Raw genomic sequence first — 23,737 nt, 5'->3', positions numbered from 1 at the left:
GGACCAACGGCTTTACTTCCATTCCGAAGGAATTCGTAACTTTGACTTTCACGTCATAAGTGACTATCTCGGGGTTGGGTTTTGATCCCAGGTCCTCAGCGTGAGTGGCGTGATTTCTAACCATAGAGCAAAGCCATGCTGAAGGTATCTTAGTTCGGTTCCTAGTCGATCCAGGATCTTTTCGTTTTCTTCAGTTTCTTGGCCATGAAGCATAATCGTGTATCGTGCACAAATGAGAAAGCCAAGAATAAGAACGACGCTGTACATGATCTGTTGCTCATCTTTTGGGTTTGGTTCTACACATATAACTGGCAAATTTTTCATCAGAGATTATCCCTTCTATAAATTGACGGCTGTTCTTCATAGTTTTGATGTCAACAAAATTATTGAAGTTAGTTGCGTTGCGTTGCGTTGCGTGGTAACGGAGTATTTCGTAGATTGCATACTGAAAACTGTCATGTTAGTTACTTTAACACTCTTATTCCAATTGCTCATGGAGAACTATTTTGGATGGAATAGCTATCCAATCGGAAGTCAGAAATGAAAAGACATGACAATGTCCATTGCCGGCCACGCCCATCTCCTCCGTTACGAGGAAAGGAAAGGAAAATGATGATATGACACCTACTTGAAGAGAGGCCAGCGACTCACCGACGCCCTCATAGATGTCAAGGAGTTGGATGAAGGGAAAGGTGATGGTCTAGGATTCACTATAGGCAAGTGATGCGACCGGATTGAAATTTAGTTTAGGTGTAGTTTAGTATATATTTTGTAATTGGGTGTAAGTGTGAATGAAATGGTTTCATCATCGTTGGGAGTGACGCAGCTAAGAAAGTTAATGTCACTCCATGCGCGTTCGTCTTCCAGGGATGGGACACAGGTATTTCCACCTAATGCCCTAGCTAAAACGCTTTGGTTTGAGCGCCATTACTCGCTCTCTGAAACGAGAAAATAATATGACCCGTCCCCATGATACAGAAAGAGCCCAGATTGCATTAATATATGTGGTCTAATCGAAACAAACTCACCAAATACATTCATATGTCTAAGCGCCGAGTTAAAAACCGTTTCTTTAAAAAACTTGAATGATTCTATTGGGAATTTGAATCGACATCTTCTGAATGGTTTCGTATATCAATAGAACTTAACGGCATGGCAATGTACCCATCATCTTTTCGTCCTTGTTAAAATCACACAATAAATGGAGAAAGCTTGGTTTGAATATTTCTGCGTAGCACAATAATTATCATCGAATGCGGTTTTCACACTTAACACAGGTTTTTCAATATATATTCAATTTTTAAAAGTATTTAATTTAAAAAAAGCATTAAAAATTATGCAAATCTCACAACCGTATGATTTTTCTTCTTAATTTGTCAGAATCGCTCTTATCCCAAACGAAACAAAACCAATCCGGGTGGAGTAGCACCGACGGGATCATGTCTACACGCCACAAGCCATCTTCAAAATCTTCGCTAAAAAAAAATACACTTCGATTACAGACCAATCAGCCAGCTCTATTGCAGCTATTTAGCGTTGCACAAAGCACTACAATCCAGATAACATTGCATCTGCTAATATCGGCGGAATTGCGAACAACGAGAGCAAGAACAAAATTTCAGGTGGCATAGCACCATCAGCTGAATCTATTTTTCACTATTCGAAAACGCGGAACCGAGATAAACGTGACAGAAAATCAAAACGTAGCCGCCCGCGCGCATGGCTTGCTGCGATCTTTCGTCAACAAAATTATTGAAGTTAGTGCTGCTAATGTCTTAATCTGAAAATTTCCCTTCTTCTATAAATAAGCTGTTCTTTCGAGACATTAATGTCATTATTGCTTTTAATATTTCCATCATACATCTTCCCTTCTTTGAATCATAGGCTTTTCCTTATACATAGACGGTTAATTAAATAGTTGGAGGAAAAAACTGTTTGAGAAATCACCTTCTTCCAATATATGTAGTTATTTGTATTTTTATTTTTCTAATAGTTTTTGGAATTTTAGATGTAAATATTTCCATCCGAAATTTTCGTTTCGACTTGCTGTTGATTGATTATGAGTTACACTGGGTAATCAAATAAGTTTTTGGAGCTCTATGCAATAACATTGGGAATATCATTTTTCTCCCAAATGCACGCCATGTTTAATGCTGGATACAGTGCTATGTTTAATTTGAACTTGACTTTAGTAATTAAAATAAATATCTAATCAAATTTTAATTTTCAAACTCGACGAATATCGAGGAAATTGATTGAAAATCATCGAAAATTGTTTGCACAGGTAGCAAAGGAACCGTTCTCACTACATTTAATTGAGAGCAGACTCGAAGTAGCAATGTAACGCCAAGAAGATAGTTGTCATACTACCAGAAAATTATTGCTAACGATAATGTCACCTATAATAACATAAATTCTTGACTTGCCTCTCGATTATTGTCTTCAAGGTACTCATTTGCACTATAAGTATTAATATGTATATGGAAGATTTCCCCTCTTTAGAATAAACTCAATTATGTGAGAGAAATATAACAAAAAAATGTCATATACTCATTAAAATAAACATCTTTAGAAACAGATTACACTTTGATTGCACATCGCAAATTTAAATTGATACTTACAAAAATGGATTGAGCTGGATTTTAGAATGATAACAATAAAAATGACAACCAATTTTCCTCCATATCTGACACTTCAAGGCACCGAAAAAAGTCATTTAATACCAGCCAATCAATCCACCCTTTCGTAACGCTTTTTGTATGAACATCGCACTTTTTTATGAACTGTCACACCTTAAGGACAGATACCCACCCCCATCAGCATAATTGAATTTGTAAATGGGCCAAACAATTTTTCGATATAAGACGAGTTTCAAATGACACACGCGCAAGTTATTTTATGCCAAACGTCCATTATGCCTAACGTATATTATGCCTAACATCCATTATGCCTAATGTCTTTATGCCTAACGTCCATTATGCCTAACATCCTTATGCCTAACGTCCTTATGCCTAACGTCTTTATGCCTAATGGGGTATACTCACGACTCATGTACGTCAGCTACAAAACATAAAATTATAACAACAAACGATTCTCCCATTTATACAAAAAACTATCGCTACCCACATCACTTTAAAGGCGATATCCAACAGCAAATTGAAGAAATGCTAGACAATGGCATCATTAGGCCTTCGAAAAGCCCATACTCTTCACCGATATAGGTAGTACCGAAAAAACTTGACGCGTCAGACAAAAGAAAGGTACGCGTCGTAATAGATTATAGGAAGCTGAACGAGCTCACTATTGACGACAGATACCCTATTTGAGGCATAGAGGCATTTGAGGCATAGAGGATATTCTGGATAGCCTCGGAAAGTCATCGTACTTCACAACGATTGACTTAAAGTCTGGTTTCCATCAAATCCCGATGGATCCTGCCCACATAGAAAAAACAGCTTTTTCAACGGACAAAAGACATTTTGAATTCACGAGAATGCCCTTTGGCCTAAAGAATGCTTCTGCTACATTCCAGAGAGCAATGAACAATATTCTAGGAGATTATATCGGCACCAAATGTTATGTCTATCTTGATGACATAATTATTATCGGATATAATTAATTTAAAAGACCATTTGGAAAATCTTAGCCTTATTCTGAAACGCTTATCGGATTTCAACTTAAAAATCCAACTCGATAAGTGTGAGTTTTTCAAGCGAGAGACCGAATTTCATGGGCATATAATTTCAAATGCCCCAAAAATTCTAACCCCGAAAAAATAGATAAAATTCTGAAGTGGCCTCTGCCAAAAACGCAGAAAGAAATTAAACAGTTTCTGGGTTTAGTAGGTTATTACAGAAGATTTATTAAGGATTTTTCAAAAATAACTAGACCTATGACCAAATATCTCAAAAAAGATTCATCGATCAATATAAATGATTCATCGTATCACACAGCATTTGATACGCTCAAAGGGATAATTGCCACAGATCAAGTTTTAGTCTATCCCCAGTTCAATAAGCCTTTCATCGTAACAACAGATGCTTCAGGATATGCATTAGGTGCAGTTCTATCTCAGATACAAGACAATATAGAGCCTTTGCATCCAGAACACTGAACGATGCAGAAACCAGATACGCTACTAACGAAAAGTAAGCGCTGGCAATCATATGGGCCGTGAATGAATTCAGACCATATCTTTACGAGACTAAATTTATTTTAGCAACTGACCATAAACCTCTGACTTTTGTTAAAAGTTCAGAGAAAAATCAAAAAAATTTGCGATGGCGCCTAGATCTGGAAGATTATGACTACGAAGTCAAGTACAGAGAAGGCAAATCAAATGTAGTAGCAGATGCACTAAGCAGAAGGCCTGTTGAAGTAAATATTAATTAAACCAATAATGATGAAATTCCTTATTTTTCAGGTTCCGAAGATCTTGAAGATGATACAGATTCCATTGCCAATAACTCCCCTGAATCCCATGATTCCCTTGATTCCCAAACTGTTCACTCAGCTGATGATTCAGCTAATAACTATATTCATTTCACGGAACGCCCTTTAAATTATTTCAAAAACCAGATAATATTCCGTATTTCCCGTATAGATACTATTATCCAAGAAACCCTTTTTCAGAACTACAATAGAACAATAGTATCTCAGGAAACCTACACAAAAGAAAATATCACACATCTTTTGAAAACCTTCCACAATGGTAGACAAACAGCCATTATGGCACCAGAAAATCTTATCCAGACGGTACAGGAGTCCTTTAAAGAAAACTTCAATCAAAAAGGTCATTTCGTTTTTACTAACAATATGGTCGAAGACGTGCAAAATGAACAAAGACAGAATCAAATAATAATAAATGAACACAATAGAGCTCACCGAGGTATAACTGAAGTCGAAGCCAAAATTAAAAGATCATATTTTTTCCCAAATATTTACTCAAAAATCAGAACCTTTATAAACTCATGTGAAATATGCAATACGCACAAATATGAACGCAGACCATCTATATAAATAAAAATGGAATGATGTTTGTATGTCACGAAATAACTTACAAACGGGTCTACGTATTTGGATGATTCTTTCTCCGCTTCGTTTGACAAGGGTTCCAACGTGTTTGTATGTATAAAAATCCAAGGATATTCACCAGGAAAGTCTAAAAAACGAGAATGAACGGAACTGCCATTTTGTATGGGGTGATTCAAATCGTTTTCCAGCAGCCTACTTGATGGCAAGACGAAGTTTGCCGGGACCACTAGTTTAACATAAAAATTTCACCCAGTCCAATAACAGAAAAACCATTAGATAGAGTCCACATGGACAAATGCAGCTTCTTATCTCTAATAGATTCATTCTCTAAACATTTACAGTTTGAAATCGAAAAATCTTGTACATGTGCAGAAAGCACTAGAAAAATATTTCAGCTCCTTTGTAGTTCCCAGAGAAATTGTCACCGACCATGAAACTACTTTTTAATCAATTCAACTAAGAAATTTCCTTTGCCAGCTAGGGGCACAAATTCATTACGCCGCTTCGTCAGAATCGGATGGACAAATAGAGCGTACACATTCTACTATAATAGAAATTTTTAATACCAACGAGCACAAATTCAGAGGAATGGGTACAAAATCAATTGTAAAATTATCCGTTGCATTATATAACAGCTCTGTACATTCTTCAACTAAATATACTCCAAATGAAATATTGTTCAACCAGAATAGTATTGTTAACCCAGAAGAAATTATAAGAGACGCCCAAGAGCTATTCCTTAAAGCAAAATTGAACATGGGTAAAGCACAAAAACAAATAATTTCTCAAAATTCTAATAAGGAAGACCCCCCATTTATAAATGATGGGCAAGAAGTTTATGTTATTCCAAATATTCGCACAAAGACTCAACCCAGAGACAATAAAACAAATGCAAATGAAGTTACAGACAGAACATTCAAAAACAACCGTCACATTAAAAGACATAAAAACAAAATCAAAAGACCAAAAAATTGTAACACCATTTACTTTATAACTTTTTGCTTCCAGATGCTTCACTACTTTATCACATTCACCCTCATTCTCACAAACATCTCATGCCAAGACCTAACTATCAGGAATTTTCATAATGATTTGATAATGATGCAAAAAAACAGCCCATGTAGAATTCAGACAGGAAATATCCGAGTTGTACACCCGATCAACCTAACAGACATAGAAATTACTATCAATCAACTCACAAATTTGGTGTATCGTAAACAAAATAATAACGCTTTATTTGAAATTAGTAAATACAAGATACGAGAATAACTACGGATAATCGACAGAAGCCTCAATGAACTTGTTAACGAAAATAATCATCAAGTAAAAATTAATCATAAAAACGGCAAAAGAATTTCGGAACTTACAACCACCATCAACAAACTAATCGAAAAATAACAAATCAATCAAATCTTTCTCGATGAACTTGACGTCATCACCACCATACTGAACATAGATACACTCAACAAAATTCTAACAAGCGTTCAAGAAGAGATACTCTTTTCTAAAATGCACGTCACAAACAGCAGAATGTTATCTGGCAAAGAAATTCATCTGATCAAGGATATACTCAGAAATCAAGGAGTCCAGCTAGACATCCCGGAAGAAGCACTCAATTTCGTGCAATGGCAACTAGCGAAAATACTTTACTCTACATATTACATGTTCCAGAATTGGAGACAGAAGAATCGACAATCATGCGAATCCACCCATTGAGTCAAAATGATTCGATTATTAAGACTTACCCTCAATTCCTTATCAAACAAGCAAAACAACTCTTCACCACTGCAAAACCAGACGACTACGTCCAAAGACACAGTTTTATCAAATAATTCAAGGATCTGTGTATTTATCCACTCATCATGGGAACAGAGCCACAATGTCTCATGGAAATCAACGCAAAAACTACAACCAAACTAATAACCAATAACAAAATTCTTATCTCAAATGCAAAAAACCGAGAATTACGCTCAAATTGCGGTCCTAGCGACAGATACTTATCTGGAAATTTTATTGTATCGTGCTCAAATTGTACAATCGAATTTATGGACCAAAATTTCACATCTATCGAAAAAAATAAGTGAAAGCGAGTCTATTCAAGGAGCATTACACAATCTGCAGATAAACAGCGAGATTTTGCAAAATCATGACATTGCAAAAATTGAAAAAGCCAAATACAAATACAATGAAACCAAATCACCAGGACATGGTAACCAGGAGCTGAGTATCGAGGACGACACTTCTTCACCCCCCGGAGGAGTCACGACATGAACCAGCCATCACAGGTGCAACGTCACATGCACCGTCACCACCTTTGGATCGGACCACTGCCACGTGCTATGCAACGTCAACACCTTTATACCCAACAGCCAGAATTGCTAGGTCAGCAGTTCAATTCTACAAAACCACCGGACTGACCGTGACCGGTGTTCAGTTTATTTTTATTCGTGTTTCATTGCGTTTCGGCTTAAGTAATAAAGTGATTTAGTGAGGAAAATCAGTTAAGTGTTTTTTAAAAAGCCCGAACCGCCAGCAAACCCAGGATTATATGTTATCATTCTCTACCAAAAATATGTTTTAGCTAAAAGATGTCGAGGACAGTGAAACTCTAAGAAACCACCAATCAAATAAAGGGGGCATGTCATATGACCGGTTTATGCATCACCCTGAAATGTATGTGGTTATGAAAATTACGCCTAAAACGTTTCGAGGAAACAGGCTATTCAGGGAACTGGAATTTGGGGAACTGGCGTTCGGGAAAAAGTAGCACAACTGGCTTTGGGATATTACGCCGATTGGCATTTGGTCGAGCTGGTTGAATAGATATATAACTGAATTGAATTTTCTGCACAATGTAACTTTTTGAGATTCGATCAAAAGTTTATCAGAGGTATACATACATTTCAACAAAGCCCAACAATTAATCATTCTATTAATTAAAAAGTTTCACGGCAAACTGTCTTCTACAAAGTTGCTTGTATTTGTTAGATGCTTCGTTTGGTGCTGTTTACAATTAACTTTCTTTTTTGTAGAAATTATAGTATTTAAGCTTCAGAAGCTTGTATTTAAGCTTGTAACCCTTTCAATTTTAAGCAACATTACTACAAAGTTTTACTGTAGCTCTTATATCGATCGAATTAGAGTTTTTTTTATGATGAAAAAGACTGGTCCATATATAGTTGGTTGACTCCATCCCATTACCCCGAACGCCAAATGGGTTACTACCCCGAAAGCCATTACCACGAATAGTATGAGATACAATGCAGTATCTTGTTTTGCAGGAAACAAATGTTCACCAAACAGTAATAAAAGATTGATCATACATGTATGCGTCTCTAATGAAACCTGGTAATTGATGGTGGGTAAAATTCGCGGGTCAATGTTTTTCGAATATTTTCCCTTCTTCCGCATGTCAGCTGTTCTTTTGTAATATCCTGTTGGCAACTATCTTCTTCTTCTTTCTGGGACAGTGCCTGTTTCTCATCTCAGCGAGCACTGTCGTAGTTAATGACTGAGAGCTTTCATTATCAATTGACCATTCTTGTATACTTGCCTCTATGCCTAAAGAATTCAAGGAAATGGTCAATGCAATAAGATCCTCCACCAGATAAATTCTAACCAACCCCTCAATATGGTATTGCTGAACAGTTGCGCGATCACCGCAATTTGGACTCCTTAGTGGTATTCATAATACAACTTTGTTTTTAAAGAAAGATTTTATTTTTTTTATGAAAATAGGTTGTGCCGTAGCATCACGTTGTTACCAAGATTATTCTCGTCATAGCTGCAAGCATTTTATCAGAAATTTACCCTTCTTTCCTAAATGTGGTAATCTTTCATGTTATCACTGGAAAAGCTATTCACTGATATTTTCATTTGGAACAGCTATTTTTTGTGAGCAGGATACTTTGAGGCTTCCATCAAAGTTAATTCTGCTATAATTTTGTTCAGAAAAATTCCCTACTTTTATCTTCTTGTGTCAGGTTAGGTCAGTCAGGTCTCCTATGGAACTGCTCTTCACTTTTTTTGATTGTCTAGAATCACAAATAGCTAATTTTTGGGATTATTTCATGGAAATTCAGCTGAATGATGCCACAAACCAACGAAAGTTTTTGCTGAAAAGCCAGTCCCTTTTTATAATTTTACGCTTGAAAAAGACATTGTTGAATCAAAGTCGTGCAATACTCATAAGGAACCGGCCCGCCGAATTCTCCCCGCCTTCTCATCAGAATTATTATCAAAACATTATGCATTCGGGGTAGTGGCGTTCGGGATAGTGTAATAGAGTCAGTTGTTTTTACAGCTCCAGCATTTTCAATTCAAATTTTTCATCAAGGTAGTCTATGATGAACAACTTTTAGAGCTTTGAAAACACTTGTTTTTCATTATGAATCGTGGTTTACGGCTAACCAACCGAGTGGAAGTTTAACAACTACCGAAAAGCTGAACAGTACATACCGTAAAATGGGGTGTTAAGGGATGAAAAATAATTTCGACTCGAATTTCAAGCAACTTCTAGCATGTCAATAAATAAACAAAAGGCAGCCCTACCATTCTCTCGTCGTATATATCAAAAGTCAAATACAATTATGCAGATTCTATAACAAATTTCTGAGATAATCATGAAAATGTGTGATTTTTGACAGAAATGCAAAATGGGGTGTTAAGGAATTTGAGTTTCGTAAATAAAACCATATTTTGCCATCAACGACAAATAACCATTTTGGTCAATAACTTCGATGCATTCATTCAATTTCATAAGTTATTTTCAACCTTAATCAGAATATTCATCAATATTATTGAACTTAGAACTCCTGTAAACGCAAACCGTTCTATTTTAACTGCTAGATTTTTCATAGTTATTAATCCTGAAACTGAAACCATCAATACATCGTAAAATTGTCTTGAAATGATTGTTATACTTAAATGAAACAGGATCATAACCTTTATATTTGCAATTAACGAATCCCGCCATAAGCTATGCGGAGCAACTGAATAAATAATCTATAATATAAGGATAATTTAAACAAGCTTTTAGTTTTATTAGAGGACATGGCCAATTTGCCATGTAAATAAAACACTACACTAAACAAAGTAGGTATTCATGGTCAAAATTATACTGAAGAAGAGAAATGTTCCAGTATTAAGCGTAAATCTAACGCTCACTCTATAATACAATGCGTTTGGTGCCCGACCAGGCCGCGAAAATTCTCAAAAAGAGCTCACAAATGACAAAGTCCATATACAGAGAGTTGCGCGGCTTCTTTGAATGATTGTTAAACTTCGTCTTCGAAAATAGCCCCTATTTTTGCTAGTCCGCTCGATAGGTAGACACACGGTTTAACAGTTTGATAGGTAGGTTTGGTTTCACTCTTCGCGCAACTCTACATTTATAGACTCTGAGAAATGACGAAATATTATTATTATTAACCGCTTCATAGGATTACCACTAAAAGTATCAATGGCTTCAAAACCATTTCCTAATAAAAGAATTCAAACTTTTCCAAACATAGTGTGATCGAACAAGTTTTGGAAATAGTATCAAGAAAAATCTCATATTTACTCTAATACGTTGTTATCAAGATATTCCTACCAGTTTTAATGATTTTCGAGATTAGATATTTTTGTGATTTTCAGTAACAAACAAAACAGACCCCTTAACTATTACAATGCAGTTCTACTTCATAGAATAAGCCAAAAGTATATTGGAATATATTACGGCATAAATCTAATGAGTTTTGTAACTTGGGAAAAGTAGAAAAGATAATCCCCTAACACCCTACTTATTTTCAAAAAGAGACTTTTTCCATAAGAAATAATAAAAGTCGAAATCTAGATAAAATTTTCAAAATTTTTTGTCTGTGTTGTGATCTCAATTAAATATACTTCTAAGTTACTAAGTTCTAAGTTACTCACATATTTTTCTCAATATTGTGTCATAGTTTTGTAGTTAAATGTATTTTGCCTATAAAATTTGAACAAAAATGTTTTGAATCGTTTTCAATATCTAGACTCCACAATACTTTATTTTAATAGACATCCCCTATCACACAATGCAGCTCACAATCCTCCGAGCAAATCTAGCATTTCAGATGACTGATATATCGGCTTTCGACGTTTTTGTGGTTTGTCAAACTTGATGGGAAAGTCCAATCCCTTAAAACCCCACGAGTCCTTAACACCCAATTTTACGGTATACTTTGCAATTGGATTAAATGGACAAATTGATGTGAAGTTTTGCGAAAAAGTTACACGTCTTCTAGAAATCTAATTCTTCCGAAAGGGGTGCACTTTGCGAAAAAGGACCACGTGATTATTGAGCTGAAATCGAATTCAGGTTAACTTCTGCGTCCATGAGTCCTCTCATGGTGTAGGGGTAACGCGCCCTTACTAGAGATCAGGGAGTTGTGAGTTCGATTCTCACTGTAAAATTTTCGCAAATCTTCACATCAATTTGTCCATTTAATCCAATTGCAAAGTATATGTAATGTTTATCTTATCGGTAGTTGTTTGAAAACACGTTATTTGGTTTGTGAAAATCGTTTGAGTTATTGAATATTTCTGTAAAACGCTGATTTTCGGAACATTTTTCAGGATTTTTTTTTTGCACGGTAGCTAGAGATTAACAATGTTTCTACAAATAAGAGAGTTAACTATTTTATTTCTATGAAAATGTGGGCTACCTTAATATGATACAACATCAATCAATAATCTTAACTGATAAAAACACTTTGTAGAAGACGCTAATTGTCAGAGATGGAGCAAAATAAAGGAGGGCACGAGTGTAGGAGAGCTAATCTGCTCATAACTGCATATTAGAAACATTCGACAAAAGTAGGCATTGAGTAAATGGAGCACCAAGTGTGCATTTTATGACAGTATGGGAGGAAACTAAAATTTCTAAAAATTACCAGGAACTCAAAAGTGCTTATTTGAGGCTAATATTTTGTGCAACTCATATCGCATACTAGGTGAATAGACAGAAAATAATTCTGATATAAATTTCATTGCTATTATATAACGAGGCTCATTTATAATCTCAATGTAACTGTTATGCGGTTATAATTACCAATGTGACAAAACAACTTGATATTATTTTCGAATTTTCTAGAACAATCTCACAGATTTCAGTAAGTTGGTCGAAAGTATTTATCATTTGATGACTCTCCATGGCATTAACTCCATTTTGTCAAAAATGTCGAATGTGACTGTTTTGCAGTTAAGGGCAGTAATGTACTTCAATGTGTAGTATATAACTGTAAATTTAAATCTGGGAAGTTTCCACGATTACCCGATAAGGACTGACCCTTTCAGTTATCATCTAATGAGGGCTTCAGGTCAGATCCCCAATTCAAAATTTAGCTCATTTTGCATACCACAGAAACGGTTCAAATATAAAAGAAATCGCCCCTTTTTCATTCTACATACTACCAAATCAAAAAGAAAAAAGGACATCCATGACCTACAAGTTTCTTAAGAATAGCATATGGAACACAGATATTTCATTGTTTTTTTTTTTTCAAATAATGAGAGCATAACTTACATTTTTGAGAATCAACGACAATGTTGCTCGAGACAGGGTAAAACTTCTTACCTCGAAGTTCGCTTGTTTAAATAAGCAGTTTCCCCGCACAGCCCATTTCCAGAAAAGTGTGTCATTTAAACTTATCGTTACTCACATTGTTTCTAGATTAACGAAACATCATAAAAGATCAAGAAAGAGTTTCAGTCCCACTATCGGAAGTTCGAGCACATCACGGTTTATACCCATAGTTGTTTAGTCAAAATTGATCAAAAGAAACTCCACCACAATACTAGGACCAATGCTGCAAAAACTTGTGCAAATATCATAACAATAATGTAATTTACATATTTTAAATCATGAAGAAAACAACAGGAACATCAAGAAAGTATTGTGTCCATCAATAATATTTGCCAAAACAATTAATTTCAAATAGAAATCGCTCACATATTTTCACAGCTCTTCCAAACGAGAACAGCTTACCGATGAACTCAACAAAGTATACATTTTGGCGCATTTCGCAACATTCCGTTTCACTCAACGTCGCACAGCTCATAGTAGACGGTGAATGTTGTGCTATTCCCGGCTTGCAACGCAACAAAAAACGCAAAAGGAACGAGTCATCACGCGCTACTTCTTTGGCTGACAGGGCGCAAATAAATAGCCATCCCGCAAGAAGAAGCATAACATTTACCAAGCGTCTCCATCTATCATTTGCTGATCCGATACGGTCCCCCTTGTGCGCCACTAATGTACGCTGAGGAATTTCATCTCATTTCGTTCAATTGTGACGATTGGGTATTAAAAAAAACTGTGAGCATACCAGCAAAAAACTCATTTGTTCGGCTCTTTTTTATTGTGCCAGCAAGAGCAACCACCAAGATCCCGATCGCAAGTGGAAGGAAATAAAAACACATTGTAAGTCTTCCGTTTAATTTATGTTTCGATTACCTACTGTTTGGTATAGGTTACCATACTACTGCTCAGTGCTGGATTTGGGCTTCTAGGAGCCTGGATAAAATCTCATCTAAATTCAGCGATTTTTTATGCCATCAATTTGTCCAATTCTGTCATAACGAAAACAAGTGTGAAATTCACTGCAAATCGAAGTAAAGTTCTGTGAGTGACCGATTTGGCATAGAATTTCACGGAAAAACTTGTAAATGGCATCACAATTACATATTCAATTTAAATTTAGTGAAACATGTTTCATTTCACGGTGACCGTGTATAAGCAATTGCCCTCAGATTCTTCATAACAAATTTAATTATGATTTCATTAATTAAAACAAAAACAAATGTATAACAAAATTTGTTATTTGTAACAATTTTCCCCCTGAAATCCGGGCCTGACTACTGCTGCAATTACAGCGAACCGCTAGTAGACTACCATCGGGTCGTCTGCCGCGACCACCAGGGAATATCGCAGTCCCGCAGTAATTTCCGTTTCGATTAAACGGTGAATGATTTCGATTTCGGTTCTTCCCTCCCGTCCCAAAAACGACAGACAACCAGCCACGATCGGATATCGATAATACTGACCTGTTGCTGTGCTGGCTGGATGAAGTTGGCTGGTCCGTTTCGGGTCAGTGGCGGGTCCTTCATCAGTCCGACGTGTGTTCCGGCAGGGGTGGGTTTCCAGTTTTCCGACGGGTGGAACTCGGGCGGTGAAAAGTTAGGCGCGAATCCGTTTCCTCCACCGGCTCCCAGGAGGGCTGGTTCTGTAAGGAAAGAGAAAAAAAAAATAGTTGAGGGTGATTGAAAAGTCGTTAAATTTTCATGATAACTGCGCTGCAAACGACAATAGTGCAGGTAAGTTGCCCATTTCAAGGATTCCGCTCTAATGGAGAGAACAGCGCTTATCGCACGTATCTCGCAACTTTCGTCGGTTCATTGTCTTGATCCTGCTGCAATCGTCCCATAAGCATGACAGCAAATGCACACTTATTTCCGGTAGGTACCTCGGACGGAAACGCAAAGGACACATGAACACTCGCTTCATGTGGCATCTCATGGGAAGCTACGTTCCGGAAGAGGAGATTGTAGATTGCATAAGAGTAGTTTTCGAGGGCACTTTTCATCATCGCGTTAGCGAAACAACAAGTGCCTCTGTGTGAAACGGTTTTACGTGTGCCTGCATGTATGTCGGGTCACCGGTCGCGCGGTATTCTGCACTGCTTATGGGACATTCCAAGGAATATGGTCGTTTAGAGCGTAACTACGGGGAACAGCTATGTTAGTATGCCATCATCGGGTCTGTCGATGCACTGTGGGCAGAACCCGATTTTGGTTGACCAAAACCTTTGACGCTCTAGAGGTGTGATGTATGTATTTTGAAAATAACTTTGGTGATCCTCCTTATCCATGGATTGCATCACCGACCAAAGATGAATCTCAGATTTTTTTTCTAATCCACTAATTAACACCCTTCCCGTGGTGATTGTGGAGCTGCAGAGGTATTCTCGGTCTCTAGAAGTAACAAACATACACTAACATTGCTTCCCCATTCCAATTGGCTATAAGGACTTGGCCGACGCCGTTATTGATCAAAAATATGAAAGCGGTTTAAATTTGCACTTCGAGAGTAAGTCTCATCCCATTTGGATCGCAAGTTTTGTTCTAAAGTTCTAAATGCATCTTTCTGTGTAAATCTGCATTCTAAACCATAGTGCACTGGGAAGCAGAACCAACCAGCCAGTCGACGACGGACTTTAATTGAATAGCCTCTTATCGGTGCTAGGTAGGTACTCATAAACCCGTCTTTTTGGCGGGAAAATGGACGTCGCACGGATTTATTGTCTTCGGATGGATTGTCATCGCGAATGGGGTGCATCGAATCGGATTCCCGGCGGCAGTTGATGGACAAGAATATGTGCGCTGACAGACAGACAGCAGCTAGCGTTTGAATGGCACTTCAATAATGCTTTTTCGATGGTACACACCTGTTTGCTGTGCAGTCTCTAGTCTGATTCTAGTCTCCGAAAATTGTTCAAAGGATTGAATAAAGGGCGATAAAGGAGAAAGGGGTAGCAGCTTTTAAGGGCTGCTAAAAGGCATTATGCTTCTTTATTTTAGCGTCATGTCGTATTTGGCGTAGAGAATGCTTCTAAGCTTAGTGATCTAATGAGTACTTTCACAATACTTCTTAACCAAGAGCATCCTTTGTAAATTTACCTTTTTTGCATTCGTTGAATCGATTCGATTTACAATCTTATATCAAAATTCACAAAAACAATCTCTTGGAATAAGACCAAATGCAATTGCAAGTGTTTATTAAATTCCTTCAATTAAATAACGTCTGGAATGAAAAATAATACATTCAACACTTCAAGGCTGGTTCAAAACTTCAAACAAATCCATCCTTTTGAATCTAAACAACAATCGAATGAAAAATGTAGACTCACTCGATTTTGATTGGCAACTTTGGCAAAGTTCTCAGTTAATAACTGTGGAAGTGCTCATAAGAACACTAAGTTGGGAGGCAGGCTTTGTCCCAGTTGGGACGTAGTGCCAAGAGGAAGAAGAACGACTTGGCCTTTGAGTAAATTCCATATATTACCCAAGGTAAAAGTTCGGTCCTAAGTGCATACTTCGAATAATATTAAACGCACGATTCCGGTTCATACCAAAGCGTTACGCTTTCCATCCGTGCAATTTATCATTCAAGAAAAGGCCACTCTACTCATCATTGAAAGCGATAATGACTTGAAGAAAATTTAAGAGTCCTGGGTAAACTTTCCATGGCTGCGTGTGGGTGATACGGTTTGTGTCCACTACAAACAGAGAAAAAGGGAAAATTCAAATGCAAATAAAGGAAAACAGGTAGAAAAAGCTTACCACACCCAAAGCAAGGCAGGATGATAATCGACCATAATTAATCTCCTTGATTTCCGGGATTCGTTCGCCTCTCGGGGGCATTAAAAAAGCTCAGGGTGCGGATAAATGTATTCAAATCCTTTTAGCAAAGGGTTGCTTTGCTGATTTCTTAGAAAAGAAGGAAGAAAGAACGAAGCCCCCCGATATTGTGTGCAGGTGACAAAAGTAAGCTGGCGTTGACTTTGTTGTTAATGGTTTTCGCTGACTGATGTCGTCTTGCGATGGGAGCTAGTGGGTGGCAGTGGGTGGTGTTGGAAGCAAAAGGCATAGACTGGACCTCGGCAATGTTCTCGGTTGTGTGTTGGCTGCTGATGTCAGACTGGTTCGAGGAAACGATAAATAACGGAGACGGCATTCATTTCGGCATTCTTGAAGGTGTGAGGCTATTCGTCGGCATCAATGGGACAACCATTAATCAACGGTTGGCTTCACTGGTTCACTCGGCATACCACCGTGTATCTTTTCAAGATGTTGCTCTGGAATGTAGCCTTTATATGGCATTGATACCTCCAAACTCGGTTTGCAGGACTGTTAGCAAAACTCTTCTGAAAACTTGGGCACTATTTTTATGCAAGTCTCGATTTTCAATAAAAGGTCCCTAAAGTTTCTTTTACAATTTCTCATTGTAGGCTGTTTTCCATTACGCCAATCTGTCGTGAAACGGCCTACATTCCTGTACTGAACTATGCAGTGCGGTAATAGCCATTACACAACTGAAATCAGTTGCGTAATAGTAGTTTACGGAACAAGTTGTAGAATTATGAGTTTTACAGCACGAGTTGTAAATTTATCTTACGAGGCTTACCGAGAAGGATAATTACGACGAGTGCTGTGAAAATCGAGTTCTGCAACGAGTTGGAGTAAGGTGGGGCAAAAGTTCGACCATAGTGGTATAATCAAAGTTTCCAGGAAAACAATAGCAGTTAAAACAAAACAAATACCATACAGTGAACCTTCAACATATTGGCTATAATTTTGCTGAACAAACTTGTGTCAAAATATTTACCCATTTTTAGTTATAACAGTTTCAAAATTGATTGTCTTACTCGAACTTTTGCCCCACCGGTGGGGCAAGAGTTCGAATCTAGTGTGGGGCAAAAGTTCGCTGGCTCAAACCCAAAATATCGATTCTTTTATGACAGGCATACTTTACACCAGCCGAAAACTTAAGTTTGCCGAAAAATACACACTAAATTTTCTTCAAAAAATTGCCCAAAACCGGGTTAATTGTAATATACTCAAAAATAACAGTTTTTCGCAAAACTAAGTGGAAATGTAAAATTTTGGTGACAGTTTTCACACGATCAGACAAATATAACTAAATTTGAAGATAATATGTGGATTTTAGGCAATTTGCAAATTTTTCCGTGATTTCATACAAAAGTCGAACTTTTGCCCCGCTGATTCGAACTTTTGCCCCACTATGGGCCAAAAATTGTTTTCAAGCATTTATGCAAAATCTAATACACTTCAAAGCAACCTTATGATAGGCCTAGAAACGCCCTTACATAAAATATTGAAAAAGATTTTATCTTCAATTGGTTCCATGCAACGAAAGTTTGACCAAAAATTACAATATTCACGTCGAAAAACAACAAATAGCCATAACTTCTCCAAATCTCAATCGATTTTTATGATATTTGTAGTAAAAGTCTCTTACTTGAATAGCATTCAAACCTCAATGACATTTATAAGATTTGTTTTGAATTGAGCTAGAAATCTTAAAAAGAAACTCTTACCCCACTCGAACTTTTGCCCCACTTTACTCTACGCACAACATTTTGCAATTTCGTAGAAGACCAGCTGAGGGTATCAGAAATTATATTGGAATGCATTCACCATTATTTTACAATTCCTGAAAAATTGTTGTGTTATGATTCATTACGCAACTCAAAACAGTTGCGTAATGAGAAAGCGTTGCGTTATGAATCATTACAGTACTGGTTTCAATTGCTTAATGACTATTCCCGCATTGCATGCTTCAGTGCAGGAAAGTAGGCCGTTTCATGACAGAATGGCGAGATGAAGAACAGACTATTACGATGAGAAATTGCAAAATGAATATTACGCGACGCCTTTTCATTACACAACTGTTTTGAGTTGCGTGATGGATCATTACACAACAATTTTCAGAAGTTCAGAACAATGGTGAACAATGGCAGAACAATCCCGAAATTATTTTTGATACCCTCAAGTGGCCTTCTACAACATTGCAAAAAATGTTGTACCCAACTCGTTGCAGAACTCGAATTTTACAGCACATCATCAAACTCGTTAAGCCTCGTCGGAGCCAGTACGACTCGTGCTGTAAAAATGTAAAAATCATCATTCTGCAACTTGTTGCATAAACTGCTTTTTTTAATCAAAATTGTCTCCATAGTTACTCCTAGGAAATTCTGAAGGCTCTAGAGGAACCTAGAGAATCGTGTCTATTCAACAGGTTCTACAGGAATATCTTCTGAGATGCCTTGAGGAAAAACTTCAGGTAATTATGCTCAGAAATTTATTCTAAAATGCTTTCAGGGGATACTCCAAAGATCTCCTACAGTGATACCTTACTCAACTATCCCAATTATTCGCTCCACAAAATCTTTGAGTACTCAGAAATCAAATTATTTGCGCAGGAACTACTCCGATTTTTGTCCAGATGCTATCCCAGTATTTCCTTAAGATATTGTATCACCAACAACTTCTTCGTTTCTCCATTTGTTACTATAGGACTACAGCTATTATTCCAGTACTTCCTCTGATTTCTACTATACAAATTTCTTCAAGAATTCTGTTCAATAATTTTCAAGAAATTCCTTCAGAATATCCTGCAGGATAGTATTTACAAACTTGATGGATTTGTTTCCAATTATTTAAGCAATTTATATAAAAAAATATTTAGGACATTCTTAAAAGTGTAGTCAGTGTTTGGATTTCGATCCGAATCAATATCACAATATCGCTGCGGAACACGTCTTTGTCTCCGGCACCAAAACACCGCTATTCACTTAATTAAGGGTTGCTGAATCCATTGCCATTTTCAGAAATATCATAGCACGTCTAGTTTTTGAGATATTGACTGTTGAAAATACAAAAAATGACTATTTCAGCCAACTTGCATGCAAGTTTGCCAGCTTGTAAGGTATATATTGGCTTAATTTGCCACAGAACTCAAACTTTATGTGTATAACAATACTTTTCATCAAAGTTTGTAATACTTTCGATGCGGAAAAGTTATTGTTTAATGCTTTAGAGAATTTTTGTATTTTGACATATAGAAGAAACGAAGAATTTTGTATGGAGACTGCAAGCATGTTGAAAAAATCGGTTTAATCGAAATTTAATCGCGCAATTTCAATCAAATTAATGAAAGGTCAAGTTCTATTTTGCATGTTTGGTGGATTAGATTACAAAAAAATTTGATATATTGTACTTTAAATTTCATGTAAACATGAATAAAACCAGTGTTTTATACAACTTTGGCGACCTGTAGCTAAAAATTGTGACGTGCTGGAACATTTCTGAAAATGGCACCAGATTCAGCAACCCCAAATCTACTAGACACACATAATTTGATCCTTGAGACACGCAGAAATGTCATTTTTGCAATTCCGTTGCAAATCAATCAACTTTTCATTGAGAAGTTGATCAACATAACGGCCTACTTTTCCTACTGAGAAAAACAGTGCTGAAAAGTGCTACTTTTCAGCACTCTTTTCGGTGCTGAAAAGTAGCACTTTTCAGTACTGTTTTGGTAGGCATCATCCGAACAACCCAGCTTCTTCATGCCATTTGTGCTTATTTGCGCTGCATGTGAGTCGAGACGAGTCCTTCTCACCTCGGGTGATGTGAGGCGACTAAAGCTAATCCAATGGGAGCGAGTCGACAATTATTCCTCATTCGACTCGTCTCGCCTCACATGCCGCGCAGAATTAGCATAATTGCATCTGATCCGTTGTGCGATCTGATTCCGACAGGGGCTGTCCATTCACCACGTGATCAGTTTTTTGGGATTCCTGGTCAACCCCTTCCCCCCTCGTGGACAAATATACACAAATTTATAAAATCAGTGCGCATCGTACCTTCGTGCTGTGCGTACACGAATTCTCTCTGCTCTTGGAAGTTTTCTTAAAAACTACCTAAAGCAATAAAACAGTACTTTTCAGTGCTACAAAAACAGTACTTTTCAGTGCTAAAATTAAAAACGGTACTTTTCAGTGCTACTAAAACAGTACTTTTCAGTACTATTTTTTCTACTATTGATCCCTTTACGATCCTTGTTTGGACCCGTGCCTTCGATTTTTCGTTGGACCCGTTGGCGAAAGCTAGCGGTGGTAATCCTTCTTGGACACCGTCTTGGGAAAAAACCTTTCGAAGGTCACGTCTTCTTTCGTTTATTAATTAAATATGGTATCAACAACAAACAAAAGGAAGGGTGAATCTCTGAATTCACTACTTCCTTCCAAAAAAGTGGGTTTTAAAACTGTCACTACACGTGGCAAGAATGGAAGAAAGGACGCTTCCCCGGAATGCGAACTTTCTTCCAAGGGTGAAATGAATAATTGTATCGAAATGAGCAATCAGTTCGATGCTCTAGACAAGTTTTCCGAACACCAAATCGAAGCAGCCTCTAGCCCAGGCTCTTTGATTCAAGTGAGGAAGCAAAGAGTGCCGCCTATCGTGGTCAGTTGTTCCGAATTTGGGGGATTTAGGCAGGAGATCTTGAACTCCATTAGGGGAATCAAGGTTTCCTTCCAAATCGCAAAGAAAGGATACTGTCGCGTTTTGCCGGAAACTCTTAAAGATCGTGAGCTTCTTCTCAAACATCTTGAAGAGAAGAAGCACAATTTTTTTACTTATGACGACAAAACTGAACAATTGTTCAAAGTTGTCTTGAAAGGTCTCTCAAGTGACTATAAATCACCTGAAGAGATCAAAAATGGAATAAATGATTTACTTGGATTTTCCCCAGTCCAAGTAATCATTATGAAAAAGAGAATCCAATCTGGCATTGTTCGGAAAGGGCTTTCTCAAGAATTTTATTTAGTTCACTTTAACAAAAAAGAACTAAATAATATTAAAGCTTTAGAAAAAGCAAAACTTTTGTTTGATGTCCGTGTGACATGGGAACATTTCCAGAAACCTGGAGGAAATTACCAGAACCCCACTCAGTGCCGTCGGTGCCAAAAGTGGGGTCATGGTACAAAAAATTGTCGCATGGATGCTAAATGCATGATTTGCGGAGGTTCTTCTCACGCCAAAGACGTCTGTCCAGTGAAGGAAGATACCACCAAATTCATATGTTGTAATTGCGGGGCTAACCATAAGTCCAATTTTTGGAATTGTCCTTCACGCAAAAAGGTCATTGAGGCTCGTGCCAGGCAGATGAAAGATAATATCCGTTACGATAACGGTCGTTTCCGGAATTTGCCTGGTAGAGTATCGAACAATGCTCATTTTTCAGTTAACGATTGCTTGATCATGAATCATACCCATCAGGAAGATCATAATCATGCTCATTCACAAACTAATTTTAATCCGTCGGGTAGCCGTTCGAATCTTTCTATTTCGAATGTATCTACCCACGGTAAATCCTTTTCCGATATCGTAGCAGGAAATTCGAACTCCTCCCCTGTTCGATCCATGGGTACCCATTCTACTTGTTTCAAATCAAATGGAAAAAAACCCTACCGCCACAGGTAACTCCGCTTCTTCGTCTACCGGAAATTCCAATGGGAAATCACATGACATGTCTGCCTCTGATTTTAATTTTCTAACTGAACAATTGAATCTAATGATTGATGCAATGTTCAAAGCCACCACTATGACTGAAGCAGTCCAAGTAGGTGTAAAATTTACAAATCAAATTGTTATTGGATTACGTTTTTCTAATGGATCCAAATAATAATTTAAATATTTTAAATTGGAATGCTCGTTCTCTGAATGGTAAAGAGGACGAGCTGTTTAATTTTCTTACGGTTAATAACGTACATATAGCAGTTATTACCGAAACGTATTTAAAACCTGGATCTAAACTCAAAAGAGATCCTAACTTTTTTGTTTATCGTAATGATCGACTTGATGGGGCATGTGGGGGAGTTGCAATCATCATTCATAGGCGTATAAAACATCAACTGTTTTCGTCATTTGAAACTAATGTTTTTGAAACTTTAGGTGTTTCTGTTGAAACACAGTTTGGTAAATATACTTTCATAGCTGCCTATTTGCCTTTTCAATGCTCTGGGCAGCAAGTTAATTTGCTCCAAACTGACTTGCGTAAATTGACTCGCAATAAGTCAAATTTTTTTGTCATTGGTGACTTTAATGCCAAACATCGGTCATGGAATAATTCTCAAAGTAATTCCAACGGCAGAATTTTATTTGATGAGTGCTCTTCAGGATATTTCTCAATTCAATACCATGATAGCCCCACATGTTTTACCTCTTCTAGAAATCCATCTACGATTGATTTGGTCTTAACCGACTCTAGTCATCTTTGTAGCCAACTGATTACTCATGCTGATTTTGATTCTGATCATGTCCCTGTTACATTTCAAATATCCCAAGAAGCGATTCTCAATCCTATCAGCTCCACTTTCAATTATTTACGAGCCGACTGGAATATATATAAAACGTATGTTGATTCCAATCTTGATGTTAACATTTCTTTTGAAACTAAACTTGATAATACCCATATTGCATGGGTTTCCAATGATTTTACTTACCTGGATGCCGCCATCTTGGATTTCAAAATGGCGTCGGACATCGATTTTCGTCATCCCCTCGTCGCGCCCGTTCCAAAAATACCCATGTTGCATGAGTTTCCAATGGGTTCACTAATCCGGAGGCCGCCATCTTGGATTTCAAAATGGCGTCGGACATCGATTTTCGTCATCCCCTCGTCGCGCACGTTCCGAAAATACCCATATTGCATGGGTTTCCAATGAGTTCACTAATCCGGAGGCCGCCATCTTGGATTTCAAAATGGCGTCGGACATCGATTTTCGTCATCCCCTCGTCGCGCCCGTTCCAAAAATACCCATGTTGCATGAGTTTCCAATGAGTTCACTAATCCGGAGGCCGCCATCTTGGATTTCAAAATGGCGTCGGACATCGATTTTCGTCATCTCCTCGTCGCGCCCGTTCCGAAAATACCCATATTGCATGGGTTTCCAATGAGTTCACGTATCCCGAGGCCGCCATCTTGGATTTCAAAATGGCGTCGGACATCGATTTACGTCATACCCTCGTCGCGCCCGTTCCAAAAATACCCATGTTGCATGAGTTTCCAATGAGTTCACTAATCCGGAGGCCGCCA

The 23,737-nt window shown here is 37.5% G+C and overlaps 1 protein-coding gene across 11 annotated transcripts in view; it reads right to left on the bottom strand.

Moving 5' to 3' along the window:
• The window catches only part of LOC5572228 (heterogeneous nuclear ribonucleoprotein L), a 710,940-nt gene that overhangs the window by 47,103 nt on the left and 640,100 nt on the right, over nucleotides 1–23,737 (bottom strand). For all 11 annotated transcript variants that reach the window (XM_021851703.1, XM_021851706.1, XM_021851708.1 and 8 more), the window contains one exon: nucleotides 14,098–14,276. In XM_021851703.1, coding sequence (XP_021707395.1) covers nucleotides 14,098–14,276 — 179 coding nt within the window. The remainder of the gene's footprint in view (nucleotides 1–14,097; nucleotides 14,277–23,737) is intronic.

This window comes from Aedes aegypti, chromosome 3, assembly GCF_002204515.2.
Source record: "Aedes aegypti strain LVP_AGWG chromosome 3, AaegL5.0 Primary Assembly, whole genome shotgun sequence".
Classification (NCBI taxonomy): domain Eukaryota; kingdom Metazoa; phylum Arthropoda; class Insecta; order Diptera; family Culicidae; genus Aedes; species Aedes aegypti.
The sequence above is the reverse complement of the archived record's forward strand: the minus strand, read 5'-3'. Positions and strand labels throughout refer to the sequence as shown.